The sequence below is a fragment of the Salvelinus namaycush genome, chromosome 24 (assembly GCF_016432855.1).
Source record: "Salvelinus namaycush isolate Seneca chromosome 24, SaNama_1.0, whole genome shotgun sequence".
NCBI lineage: Eukaryota > Metazoa > Chordata > Actinopteri > Salmoniformes > Salmonidae > Salvelinus > Salvelinus namaycush.
Window position 1 is genome coordinate 7,486,562 of NC_052330.1, and position 14,756 is coordinate 7,501,317.

Sequence of the window (14,756 nt, forward strand, 5' to 3'; positions counted from 1 at the left end):
CACGTTTCATCCAATCGAAGTGGTGTATTTGCCGACCACGTCATAGAAGAGTGGGCACGTTAGATTTCCACTTCGACGCTCTCTGGCGTCGTCTGTCCTCACACAGACTGTGATACCAAAATGAAATATGCACTTGCAAATACTGATATATTTATGCAGCACTAACTTTTTCATTTATTTTGTATTCATAGTGATACATTTTCTTAAATGAATTGGCTCAAATAGGTCAGATATAAGTTCCAATACCATAGAATAAGAATTAAGAACATGTATATTTCTAAAGTCAATAATACACCTGATACTGTAACCACACAATTGCTATGAGAGCAGTGATTATTTGACCAGTAAGTAATAACTCAGTAAACTTTCCAAATGTCAAAAAATCTAAATACGCTGGACAAGGTGGGATATTTTTGTGTTGGTAAATTGTATGTGAGAAATTTTGATGGAGCGCTTTTATTGATATAATAAATCATATCAAAGTAGACACAATGACGTGGTCCGGGCGCCGAAAACGTGAATGTCGATAAAGGCAGTCCTCCGCACCTCTCCGATTCAGAGGGGTTGGGTTAAATGCAGAAGACACATTTCAGTGGACTGCATTCAGTTGTACAACTGACTAGGTATCCCCCTTTCCCATCCCACTTTGACTGGTTGGGAAAGCCTGCAGTTTATTAGGCTACAGATTAAACTAATTATGAACTTCACAGGGTGGTGAAAATGCAAGGTGATGAGCTTGATGCTCCACGTCAATAAATATCGAGTCTTATTCTGGTGACAAGATCAGACGCTTGGCTGCAGTTTGAAAATAAAAAATTATCTCATACATTTGTCCATAATAATCTCATGTACCCACACTGGATCTGCGAGCTGTTGCCTAGAACGCACATGCCAATATCAATGAGCACCGCTACATACATTTATATGGAAAACCATCAGTAGAGCTGAAAATGTGACACAAACCCATTTAACTTTAATTTTTTATTCGATACATGGGAATTTAACCACAATATGTATTTGTATGTGCACTACGTCATCACGCAGCCTTTTACCCATAACAAGTCAATTCGATGAAAACACATCTGGTGGGAAAAACTAACATTGTTTTTATGCAGATTATACAATATTCACCTGAAAATCTATCACCAACTGGATGGAAACCTAGCTACTATGAACATTTTTTATGTGTTTGGACAAGATAAAATACCTTCAAAGTACTCCTTCTCAAATGGTGGAGGAGATGGATTATACACAGTCCAAAATCAACACCATCAAAAGCAAATCACTAAAGTGGAACCTTCTCTGGCACACTTGGAAGAGATAAATTGAACAGAGATGTCAACTATTCTAGCATTTTTGACTATGAAAAAGACAATGTGAAACCGGAACACCCTTTAATGTAAACCTATTATTCATTCCCTTTACCCAACCCCATTAAGCTACATAGCCAATAAAATAAACAGGGGAAAAATAGCACTCCCCCCCCACCCCCCCCTTACAAAAAAAAAAAGGATAACTAACAAAGGTCCGGCAAAACGACATAATTTACACAGACTATTTACCATTACAACGTAACCATAACTGATAAATGCTAGGATGTCCACTCCTGGAGTCCAGTCCAGAAGCTTCCTTGGATTATCTGCTCTTTTGTAGTGGACCACCCCTCCCAACTGTACAGGTTGATTTGATTAAAAGAAAAAAAGTTGTGTCTCATCATTGTTGAAACAAAGAAACATGTTTATGGAACAAGATAAATCTAAATGTGTGGTGGCAGAGTTGTAGCCTGAGTGCCAGTCTGTTTGGGCTATAATGCCTACTCCTTGTCATTCATTGTCTTTGCTTGACAAGGACAGCAATGTAGTTGGAAAGAGCACAAACAGATCTAAGACGAGGTTAGCAGAGTTGGGAATGGCAGGTCACTTTATAAAAAGGCCTAAGAAAAAAGCCTAATAAATATCAATACAGCAATTAAAACAACAGAGGCCACTGGTAGAGTAATAGGTAGCAGAGGTCCATATATGTGTTGACAGCAGGAAGCACTCCAAGGCTTCATCCAAAATGGCACCCTATTTTATATATAGTGCACTAATTTTGACCGTAGCTCTATGGGCGCTGGCCAAAAGTAGTAAATTGGGTGCCATTTAGGCCGCAGCACAAATACCAGTCGCCGAAGAGAACGTAGTTGCCACTGACAGAAGCTTGAGGCATCCTAAGCCCACAGGGGAGATATGGCACTGCTACAAGTCCAACTAGAGCCCCTGAGTCTCTGGAGAATACGGTTGGCAGAGAATCAAATGGGAAGCTTATAGCAATAATAAAATGGGAAATTGGTATTCCATCAAATATGAGGCTTCACTCAGGAAACATCTGGGGAGGAAGAGAGAGCAGCTATGAATACAGATTCATGGAACATAAAGTTCACAATACATTAAGCATGATACAGAAGTGACAGGGGTCTTTATAAAGAAGGGAGGACGCATGTCAGTGTTTCCCCTAGGTGTTTTTTTTCTTTCCGCAGTGGCAAGAGTCACAAAGAGGGGGTGTTCAGGTTCACTCTCCAATCACAATTTTTACATAGAAAAGCAACACAATTGGATGTTCTAAGTACACAGCAATCCTAAAACCACATCAGGAGACCACTTTCGAGGTCTGAAAAACATTAAGATATTTAGATTTAATGTTTTTAATGTTACCCTTTTATTCAAGTGCTCACACACCTAGGACTGTTTGGTTAGCAGTGTTTCTGTAGCAGGTGATGGCATTTGAAAAACAATTGCCCATTGGATTGATGGAAATAATAATGATATCATTTTACCAGGTAGGCATAGGCTACTTTATAGCAAGTTAACATTTAATTGAGAAGGTTTTTGGGAAAGCCTTTCCATCTACCAAGACATACCATTAGAGTCGCTATATTTCCCCCAGTCAAATTGTAGGGGTGTGGTGGCAACAATTTAGCAGCGGCGGTGCGATGCTGCTAAAATAATATATGGGAAACACTGCACTGACAGAGGGAAGTTTATTACTCACAGCTAGCAGGTTGCTCTCCAAATCGCCGCATTAGCTGATCGTGAGTGAACTTAACGAAAGCATCATATTGCTCTGCAAAAAGAGAGAAAAAGGTCTGACAATAAATAGAGTGCTATATATTCTGCAGAGGTCACAGAAACAGTTTCTCCAACACACCTGCTAGTTTTGTTGTCAATATTTCGTCATATTCTTCCCTTATCTTCTCCTCTCGTTCTTTAAGTAGTCGTTCACAGATCATCCCAACCTGTCTCAAGGTAAATAGAGGTTGCTCTTTTCTAGATGGGGAGACGGCACCAGAAGATGTTCCTGTATAGAGAATAAGTATCCATTATCGGGGAGAACATTCTCAAAACCACATGTGAAACTTGACCCCAAAAAATTATGACATTAAATGAAGCCAAGCGACATACAACTGCAAGCTAACAATAGGGATGACAATTGTTGTGAGGCAACCAATGGTTTCCATTTGATGAACCCCCTCAGATGTGTCTTTATTCCTCCTGATGTCCTTCCTGAGTAAAAGCAGACTGGACATACCTGGCAGACTGGATCCATTAAGGATGGAGCTATGGGGTTGTGACTCCAGGGGACAACAGCCCTCGGTCTGCTGAAAGCTGTTCTCCAGGTGCCTTCGCTTCTGCATACGCTTGTACTCTTGCTTGATATTGTGCAGGATTTGCTCTGGAATGGAAAACAAGGGCAAGATGTGGTTAGGGCAAGCTAATCAATCATTCCAAATAACAAATTGCACAACATACTCAAGCAATATACCTTGTGAGTCATCTTGATACTTCACTAAGTAACTAACAACAATATGACCTTAATTCAAGGACAAAGGCTACAAAACTCGAGCTATCCACTTCCGTAGCAAATGAGAACCCCATCCCAAACCCTGCAGGAAGCAATTCCACTGCACAGACTAGGCCATGTTGGACCAGAGGTAGAAAAAGTATCCAACTGTCATACTTGAGTAAAAGATAACTTAATGGAAAATTACTCAAGTAAAAGTCACCCAGTAAAATACAACTTGAGTAAGCCTAAAAGTATTTGGTTTTAAATATACTTAAGTATCAAAAATAAATGTAATGGCTAAAATATACCTAAGTATCAAAAGTATAAATAATTTCTGATTCATTATATTAAGTAAATTTACAGACAGACAGGGAGGGGCACACTCCAACAATTTACAAACTATGCATGTCCACCAGATCAAAGGCAGTAGGGATGGATGACCTCTTGATAAGTGTGTGAATTGCACCATTTTCCTGTCCTTTTAAGCATTCAAACTATAACAAATGTCAGGGAAAATGTAAGGAGTAAAAAGCACATTATTTTCTTTAGGAATGTTGTGAAGTAAACAAAAATATAAAATAGTAAAGATACCCATAAAAAAAAAAAATGTAAAGTAGTTTTACTAAACCTAAAGTACTTTACACCAGTGTTTGACTAATATATTGCCAATATGGCTACATGCCATCATCCTGTTGCTGTTAAAGAAGTATTTATCAGATACATTTCTGGCTAAATGTAAAATGCTCATTTATAAGATCTATGCTAGCTAGCTTAGCTTGAAGGTTTAGCACCGGCCTCCTAGCTGCCATTAGTTAGTAAGCTAGTTGAACAAACAGTTGTGTCTAAGTCACAGGTTTCAACAACAAATGCAAGAAGTGTTTCAAGTTTATCAGTAACTTACTGTAACTACTAGTCAGGCATTTGATATTGCTTAGCCAACTAGTTAGTAGTTAGCTACGCTAACATAGCTAACCTCACCAAGGTGCCCTAACAACACCTTTCATTCATAGATTCCCACTCATGCCTTAAATCTAGTAGCTATTAAATGTTGCTAACCCGTTGTGAGTCTGGACGACACTTCTCCAAATGGTGAGGGCTCCATACGCAGATATTTCTGGGGTGATGAGGTCGAGGCGGCTTGAGACATTGGGGTGCACCTCCTCCTTTTGGGGGACGCCTGGTTCATCAATGGATCGAAATCCATAGTCCTTTTCAAAGTAGCCCCACAAGCCATTCCGTTGACAATATTATGGATCTATAAAAACGAGATAAAGCTGTGGTTTTTGCTATCAGAGGGCACACCAGAACTCCTGTGACTGGGTCCCTCCGCTGGCTTTCTTCTCCGACTACCCTCAAGGGAAAATTCAGGTTATGAACAGATGACTTCGATTTTTCGCCTCTCGAGTCTTAATACCATCCAAAACGCAGACCCTGTAATGGCCTAGTGTTAGTAGAAATTCATCCAATCAATTAGTGTATGTGAATTATCATATAAAACCAGATGACAGTAGATTTCGGACAAGTATTTCCTTCTCCCAGCACCGTCGTCAAATTCTCGCCTTGATGACAACCAACATGGCGTCAAAAACAACGTTCATTTTACATTCTGAGCTAATGGGCATGCGCACTTAAGGAATCTCGTGTTAGTTAATGTAGTTTATTTTTTTATACAGTTTGTACTTGTTCATATGGAATACTTTGCGCCTTTGCACTACATTCCCCACATAAACCGTGAATGCCAAAAGCACTCGCCAAATTGAAATGGGTGGTGCAATCTGGTATCCTTGGGACGTCCATTGAAATTGAAATGTAAAATATTTAAGGTAAGGGTTAAGGTTAAGGTTTAGATAAGGGTTAGAGTTAGGTAAGGGTTAGGCTAAGGGTAGGGGTTTCGGGTAGGGACGTCCCAATGATTCCACATAGCACTGACCAATTTAAATGCCACAGTACTTTTAAATTATTTAAAGAATTGGAATAAAGCTATTAGTTAATTCCTAACGAAGAACAGAACGTTTGAAAACGTGTCCTCCAGTCATTGTCTCATTTCTGAATGTGCATATTTGATTCAACTTATTTTATTGTTCTTGTAAATAACAGTACTTTGCTAGATCTATTCTCTATTGTTCTGTGCTGCAATGTGACTCATTAACCAGCAGGAAAAAAGAAACGTGCGTTTAGACAGGCGACCCAATCCTGATATTATTTTTACTCAGCTCTGATGTGGTTGGTCAAAAGACCAATTAGTAGAGAAAAAAATATCTGCCTGTTTAAACGCAGCCCGTGAAATTTGCAGGAAATCTATTATTACAGCTAATCCCACAGACTTTTCAAATAATTGGACAAAGTAAATATTCCTTAAACGTTTCTCGCTCATATGGGACATCCCCATGTCAGTAGGCTACATACTTTCAGTTTAGGACTGGCCCCATTGTGTTCGAGGTGCACTTCCTTATTTAGATGTTGTTTATGTCCAGGTTCAGATTCAGATATACCTGAACTAATGTCGGTTAACCCAGAACTAAAGTCTCACGTAATATGTCAGCTGCTCGATTAAATTATTGGTTCATATGTATTAAAATAAGAGATGACGAGGAGCAGAAAAGCTCTCTCTTTGCAAATTACAGGCCGAATGTTCTCTCTTTTGACATTCTAAAGATGCTAACACCAGCAAAATCATGAGTTGTGGGAACCAGTGACGAAAAATCTAATCAAATTGTAGTTGTCACATGCTTTGTAAACAACAGGTGTAGTGTTTACTTACGTGCCCTTCCCAACCATGTAGAGAAAAAAATACAAATATGAGTAAAGATAACTTGGCTGTATAACGTTATATAACGTTAGGCAGTGGCGACCCCTCATTCAGGGCAGAATAAAAGAAATATATTTTTTTTGTTTTTTGGGGTTGCCTGTTTTGCATGTTATTTTAGCATTAATACGTGTCACATATCAGTTTGCAAACAATGAAAAAAAATAATTATATAATTCATTGTAAAGCCGCTTACAAACATTGTCTCTTTTTTGCTTTCTTGAGTAAGGCAGCTCCAAAATGCAGGTGTTTCAGCCTAGCTTAGTGCTTTCTGTGGTGGTGGGGCAGCCAACAGAAAATACGGAGTGTAGGGGTAGGTAATGTTCTCTAGTTGTGACGTGATTGGCTCAGTGTTCTGTCACTCATGGGGACACTATGTCACCACCAAATCTAAGGGTAGAGCTCGAAAATTCATGCCTCTTGGGTGCTGCCATAGAGTTACATTAGAAGTGCCCATCCAAGAAGGCTCAAGGTAATTGGCCACAGATAAAAGGATTCCAAATCACGTTAGCTTTGATACTTTCAAAATCTTAGCTAGCAGTCATCATCATGAATCAAGTCTACAATCTACTGGCAAATCCTTTTTAATCCTTGCCATATGAAGAGAAAAAATGAAGAGAAATTATAGATAAAACGTATCGGTGCTCATCTGCTATTGGACATAAACAAGTTGGAAATTGCAAATTCAACAAGTTAGTAGTTTGGAAGGAATCAGTAGCTAACTGCAAGCATTGCAAAGCAATCACTAGCCTGCTATTCAGTGGAGTGGCTGTGTGGTCCCAGGGTCTCTTTTCCAAGCTTAAAATTATAAACATTCAACATTGGCCATGCTGTCAATCCAGCATGATTTCTGCCCCGCTGAAAACAACTGTTAACTCGGAAATCTGGCTTCAGTGAGTTCAAGACAACTGGGAACTCTGGGAAAAAACGAGCTCCGACTTAAAAAATACATTTTGAACGGTTATCCAACTGTAAGTCAAGAACTCGGGCCTCTTTCTAGAGCTACGACTTGAAGATCACTGACGTCATCATGATTCAACCTTGTTTTTGTACCGAGTTCCCAGTTGTCTTGAAAGCACCATAAATCCAGAGAATGCCTGACTTTGAGTCCAAACATGTAATGTATGCTGCTGCATAAATTATGTAATATGCCAGGGAGATATGTATACGGTAGTTAAGAAAGTAATACTAAGTCTATGTTGTGTAGTAAGCTGTTTGTAGCCCATGTGCCTCACCCTAATAATTTGGTCTATTTTCCCTTCATTTCACCTACTGTTCTTACTTGGTGGTGCACATGTAGCCTATAACCTGTTTTAGAGAAATGTAATCATTGAATATTGTAAGAGCTTTCATTGTCTGCTTATATGCCCCCTTTATTTATTCTACGGTTCTGACTTGGTGTACAACACTGTAAGAATGGCCGATGTTCTGAATTCTGTCGCTGTACATTTCAAAAGTGCTGAACAAATAGTTATATTCACTACGTCCGTCCTAGCTCGCTCAATAATGTCTTAATCGAAATTACGGATTGCCTCTTATCCGCTTGTCGTCCCCTTATGCCTGTAACGGCTTTCTTCCAGGGGTGAAGGAGAGGACCAAAGTGCAGCGCGGCTAGTGTTCAACATGTTTAATTAAAGAACAAGTGAAACACTACAAACAACATACAAAATAACAAATGTGAAAAAACCGAGACAGACCTATCTGGTGCAGACAAAACACAGAGACAGGAAACAACCACCCACAATCCCCAACACAAAACAAGCCACCTATATATGATTCTCAATCAGGGACAACGATTGACAGCTGTCTCTGATTGAGAACCATATTAGGCTGAACACAGAAACAGACGAACTAGACACACAACATAGAATTCCCACCCAGCTCACGTCCTGACCAACACTAAACAAGCAAAACACATAAGAACTCTGGTCAGGACGTTACAATGCCATAGTTTGTACATCTCAATTGTCAGTAGAAACCACATTTGTTGAAGCAAGTCAGCCATATCAGCTATGTTTTTTAAAAGGCAGTAAATGAGGCTGAATGAACTGTTTCACTGCCAGACAAGGCTCCGCTGATAGCCAGGTATAGCAGTGATAAGCTGTTGGGACTGCTGCCAGGACACTGCTGTTGGGACAGCTTTATGCAAGCCCTAACAGTTTGCGGGCACCGTTTGTCACCGTTATAGTGCAATTAATGTATTGTTTAGTGTTGTGTTGTGTAGTGGCTTTGCTGCCATGCACCCCCCCACCCAACAAGATTTACATACCTAAAATCGCCATAGGGTACATGAGGTACCAGTACCAACACCGAGTCGATGTGCATGAGTACGAGGTAATTGAGGTAGATATGTAGGCTACATATGGTTAGGGATAAAGTGACTAGGCAACAGGATAGATAATAAACAGTAACATTTGTGATTAGTCAAACGAGCTAGTGCCAAAAAGGTAAATGCGGATAGTCCGGGTAGCTATTGGTTAACTATTCAACTGACTATTTAGCTGTCTTATGGCTTGGAGGTGGAAGATGTTCAGGGTCCTGTTGATTCCAGACTTGGAGCATTGCCGTGCCGTGCCATAGAGAACAAACACCGGAACTACTGCTGCTCCTTATCTCACTCATCCCATTCCTCCCCAACAGATTCTATGGTAGGCCTACCAGTTATGTTCCGTTAAATCTGTCCACGAGAGATTATACCTGAACTGACATCCTATGAAATCCTATTCATAGCATTGTCTCGTTCATATGTCTCTGTTCAGCTGTAAATCTGAACGGTTCAAAAAAGGCTTGTCTGTTTATAATATGTATAGCACTGCTATTAGCACTGTCTCAAAGTCCCACGTAGGGGGCCCTATGTATCAAGCGTCTTAGAGTATGATTGCTAATTAAAGATCAGTTTTGCCATTTTTAGATCACAATGGATGAGATTACATGGAGAGTGGGAACTGATTGGAGATCAGCACTCAATCTGAGGTGCTTTATACGTACAACCCTAAAGCCCTCAGTTTATAACAACTGTATTGTATTATATTGTATTGTATTATAACAACTGTATTATCATTATTCATCCTGCAGGATTGTAATCACAGCAGGCCTGTTCTGATGAACTATCTTCCAAAAAGGCCTATAAGGTGGACAATGAAGAGTTGTTGGGAAATTCCCATCCTGTGATGTGAGACAGTGAGGGCAGTGTTGTATATCAAATCAAATCAAATTAAGTTTATTTTATATAGCCCTTCGTACATCAGCTAATATCTCGAAGTGCTGTACAGAAACCCAGCCTAAAACCCCAAACAGCAAGCAATGCAGGTGTAGAAGCACGGTGGCTAGGAAAAACTCCCTAGAAAGGCCAAAACCTAGGAAGAAACCTAGAGAGGAACCAGGCTATGAGGGGTGGCCAGTCCTCTTCTGGCTGTGCCGGGTGGAGATTATAACAGAACATGGCCAAGATGTTCAAAATGTTCATAAGTGACAAGCATGGTCAAATAATAATCAGGAATAAATGTCAGTTGGCTTTTCATAGCCGATCATTAAGAGTTGAAAACAGCAGGTCTGGAACAGGTAGGGGTTCCATAACCGCCACAAGAGGGCGAGAAAGCGTCAGGACTCCATGCTTCCCTTTAAAGCCAAGTTACGCTTGATCCAAAAATGTGTTCGGAGGCTTTGTATGGGGGTGTGACGCGATTGCGGAGCCTCTAGAGGGGTGCAGAGGCCAAATCAAGCTCCATACCGCATCACCATGCCCTCTCAAATGTTGTAACAATGCGGAGGGCTCTGTATAGCTCCACATTGACATAATTGGTTGATGGTAGGTGGGAGCGGAAGGTCCTGTATATACTCAAACGCACTTCCTTGAAAACTTCCTTCACAACAGCTCTGCTTCACGAAGCCAAAAAGTGTATTTTCTCTGACTTCTGCAGGCTGCATCATAGCGTTCTATTCTTGGAAAAAAATAGATTTATTTTCAGTGTCCTTCCTTATAGCCTTCTTGAGACGGAGTATTAACATACAGTACCTGACATGGTTGGTGTAGGTGTATAAGCTATGGGCGTATGGTTGTATACGTTATATGAGTGGATCTCTGCTTACAACTATTTGTGACAGATCTAACGCCTTGTTATCAGAGATTACTTCAAAGAAGTGAGGAAGGAAGGGTGCTATTCGAACAAGACCTTGGGGTCACTTATTACAGTTTATCAAATTTGTTCTATTGCGATTTTCTTCTCTTTTGTAGGCTGAACACACTATACCTACTAGCCTACAGCTTTTCATCAAATAATCATGAACTTGGGCAGAAGACATGATAACCAGCTGTGACTTTATTCAAAAGCTTGGAAACATTACATTGCAATATGAAATGAAACAGTTGAATACCGCATATTTTTTCCCCCCACAGACTTCTTAGATGCCACCACTGTACAGAAGCCACTTAACAGTTTGACATTTGATTTCCAACACTCAACATTACAAGAGGCAGCAAAGCATACTGGTAAACAGCTGTCGGTAGTAGTTTAACACCAAGATAAATGTCTAAAGAACAATGTTAACTGAGTGATAGTTCTAGATTAAAAGTCCTATATAATATCATTGAAAATGACAATTTTCATCAACACTGGTAAGAGACTCATTCTAATGTTTTGTCAGCTAACGAATGAAAGGCTTGCTTTTGATAAGAATGAACTGCAGTCAACCTAAAAACTGACAGACAGGCTATCTTCTTGTTTTGTTGATCTAAAAGCAGTGCTGTATGTCTACTCTAGGGTAGCTTTTGTGATCTCCTCAAATGTCAAAATAATCCTAATCAACAGTACTAAGTTATGTTTATGGTAACACTGACACAATTTGATGAGGTGTTGAACAGAAGGTAGATTTTTTTAACATCAAGTTGTAAGGTTATTCACAACTGTACTGAATTCAATTAAATCCACTTAAAAGTAATCTGAATTCAATCCATTGCATGTAGTTCTATGATTATTATGGTAGTGTGGTCAGCACACTGCAACCAGATTTACATTTTCATGACCTGTGCTTAAGCTTTAGCCATACAATACATTGTTGCGTTGACAAACTGTTTTAAAGACAGACTCATAATTAAATCACTTTTTGGAACTGCATTGTATGTAACACTGTACAATTGTTTGGTATACATTCATTTTTATTGAAAACATACCACTATAGCCAAGAGTAGAGACAAAGATATGAAAGGCAGAATACCTTATAATGACATTGTAGATTTTTGACTTAGTGAACACATCTCACAAGTATTTAAAGCAGATTAGCTTATTATGGCTTCAAATGGCACATTTATTTCATTAAATTGAAGACTGTGGTTTTCAGATTCATCCAGCTTCTATATGAAAGATGACTCAAACAGTCAAGGGAGCTGTCTACACAGAGTCAGGTCAGATTTTATTTCCTGTTAGTTATTTCTGTATAAAATAAATAAACAAACTCAGACAGGTATAAAAAAAAATACAAAGGCAACAGTTCCTCTGTCGCTTTATGGATCCTACATGTCTTAAGTAAATTAAAATTAAAGTTAGACCCTTATGTAAATAAAATGGAACTCTTCACACAACACTGTATATTTGTACATAATGCCTGGACAAAGCCAATGCCTGTTCTGGCTTCTCAAAGCCTAAATGATTTATCTTCTTTATGGAACACATATTGACATCTTGATAACATATTAAAACATACTTCTAATCAAAAACTTAATTAGCCCATTATCCCATGAATTAATTTATCATTGGTTCAGAACCTGAATTCACAGTACAAAAATATGCTAAGCCTTCTACTGTTTGATCATCATGAAGTCTATGGCCAACAGTCCCCATCCACTGTCTTCATCACCTTTAAAAATCTATTTGGCACTTAGGCACTGGAACACTATACTGGCACACCTCATGAACGTAAAACAATTAAGTAATGAACCGCTGAAGCATTTAGCTATGTGTGTAATTCATTACATCCTGTGGAAGGTCCATCCCCATCTCGTGACGCAATATCGCTGTGACATGATGATGACCAGCTAGACAGCTTCTGCAGATGTCTCAGTGGAGACAGACATGGTCACTTTGGCTATTTTCACAGTGGTCTTCACACAGCTCTCTGCAGCCCTGTTGGCAGCAATGTGCCTGTTCTGGCAGTCAGACTCCAGGCTATTGTCCAGCTGCTGGGCACTGCCCCGGCACGCCTGGCATGAGTTTAGGAAGGCGTGTCGCATGTCCTTGCTCCTCAGGGCGTAAATTATTGGATTGACGGTTGAGTTGAGCAGACAGAGCATGCTGGCGAAAGCAAACACTGTCTTAATATCGTCATCCATCTTCCAAAACAGGTCGTAGACCATGATGGCCAGCACAGGGCCCCAGCAGATGACCAGCACCACCAGGATGAGGACCAGTGTCTTGGCCAGGCGGATGTCCATGCGCGTCTGCTCAGGGCGCATGGTCTGCGACTTAGTCCCATCCGCCGAGTACACCACCAGGCTCTTCTGGGAGGTGCGGCTCAGCATGCGCACGGCGTGGTGATGGGCCTTCCACAGGATGTACATGTAGGCGTAGATGATGAAGAAGACGAGCACACTAGTCACCCCGATCCAGAACATCAGGTACTTCTCGTCGATAAGCGGAAAGATGTCTGAGCAGACCGAGTTGAGCTGCTTGCAGTTCCAGCCCAGCAGAGGGAGCACTGCGAAGACAATGGAGATAGTCCACATCACGCAGAAGGCGATGACAGCCTTGGTCCGCGTGACGATGCGCCTGTAGGCCAGGGGCCTGTGGATGGAGATGTAGCGATCTATAGCAGTGAGAAACAAGCTTCCCACAGAGGCTGTGAATGAGGCGGTGACTCCACCCAGCTTGAAGAGGAACACATTGGGGCTGTCCTTTCTGTGGAACACATGGAAGTCCAGAAAGCTGTAGACGAAGATGACGCTGCCCAGCAGGTCGGCTACAGCCAGGCTGCCTATGAAGTGGTAGGAGGGGCGGCAGCGCAGGGTGCGGGATTGGAGTATCACACACAGCACGATAAGGTTCTCCAACACCGTGAAGGTGCCCAGGGTGAGTGACATCACCGCCACAGCCAGCTGCTGGCTAGGGGTAAGGATCATGAAGCATTCCATGTCCATGAAGTTCTCCCCACACTGGATTCCGGTTCCCTCCTCTCCAAAACCACTCCGGTTGCCAAACAGGTCTGTGGCATTGGTAGAGAAGAATGGAATACCTTTGAGGATGAGTTCCTCATCTCCAGGCACTTTGTCTGGGAAAGAGTTACTGAGGAAAGCAGAGAGAGGCTTCTGGACGGACAATCCACCCTTAGTGAAGTCAGCGTTGATGGTGGTGTCATCATAGCTGGCATCATTGGAGCCCAGGTACTGCAGTCCAGATGTTATAGTCCGGAAGGTGGTGTCAGCCACACCATCTAGCACAGACTTCATGACTGGGCCTGAGGGGTGAACACTGCGGTTTAAGATGATTCCTGGTTAACCTATGAAATGATGAGAGAAAAATTTGTGGACAGACATAATTATGCTTTTCTTTTTGTTCTTTGGATCCCCATTAGCTTTTGCAGAGGCAGCAGCTATTCTTGCTGGGGTCCACAAAAAACACAAAACATGACAAGTAACAAAACACTGGTGCACTAATAGACAAGGACAGTCACACAAATACAAAATACCACCATATACAAACAATAAATAAAACAATAACAAATAAAATAATAATACAAACAATACAACCTCAAAAAATGGTGTGTGTCTGTGTGTGTCTGTGTGTGTCTGTGTGTGTCCCCTGACAGTCCCCGCCGTTCCATGAGATGTTGTTTAATCTTTTTATAGAGGTAGTTTTGCTTATTGCTTGAGTAATTGGAGATGGAAGGGAGTTCCATGCGATCAAGGCTCTGAATAATACTGTGCGTTGCCGTGAATTCTTTTTGGACTTGGGGACTGTGAAGAGACCCCTGGTGGCATGTCTTGTGGGGTATGTATGGGTTTCTGAGCTGAATGTTATTTGATGCTCTTTTATGACAGTTTAACTGGCATTGAATGGCACTGAATCACATATTCCGTGGCCAAAATTAAACCATGTCTTAGATTGGGTTTTTCTCACAGTGCTTGAATGAGCAAAAT

At 40.8% G+C, this 14,756-nt stretch overlaps 2 protein-coding genes across 2 annotated transcripts; both read right to left on the reverse strand.

The window, feature by feature from the left end:
- Positions 1-971: 971 nt before the first annotated feature.
- akirin2 (akirin 2) lies at positions 972-5,412 on the reverse strand. The gene is made up of 5 exons (XM_038963014.1): positions 4,879-5,412; positions 3,568-3,711; positions 3,187-3,336; positions 3,031-3,102; positions 972-2,367 (listed from the first exon to the last, which is right to left on the reverse strand). The coding sequence occupies exons 1-5, from the start codon at positions 5,054-5,056 to the stop codon at positions 2,357-2,359; spliced, it is 555 nt and encodes a 184-aa protein (XP_038818942.1). The 5' UTR covers positions 5,057-5,412; the 3' UTR covers positions 972-2,356.
- Positions 5,413-12,334: 6,922 nt separating this feature from the next.
- On the reverse strand, positions 12,335-14,066 carry LOC120019566 (cannabinoid receptor type 1A). Its single transcript, XM_038962870.1, has one exon. The coding sequence runs from the start codon at positions 14,064-14,066 to the stop codon at positions 12,660-12,662; it is 1,407 nt and encodes a 468-aa protein (XP_038818798.1). The 3' UTR covers positions 12,335-12,659.
- Between the last annotated feature and the right edge of the window lie 690 nt (positions 14,067-14,756).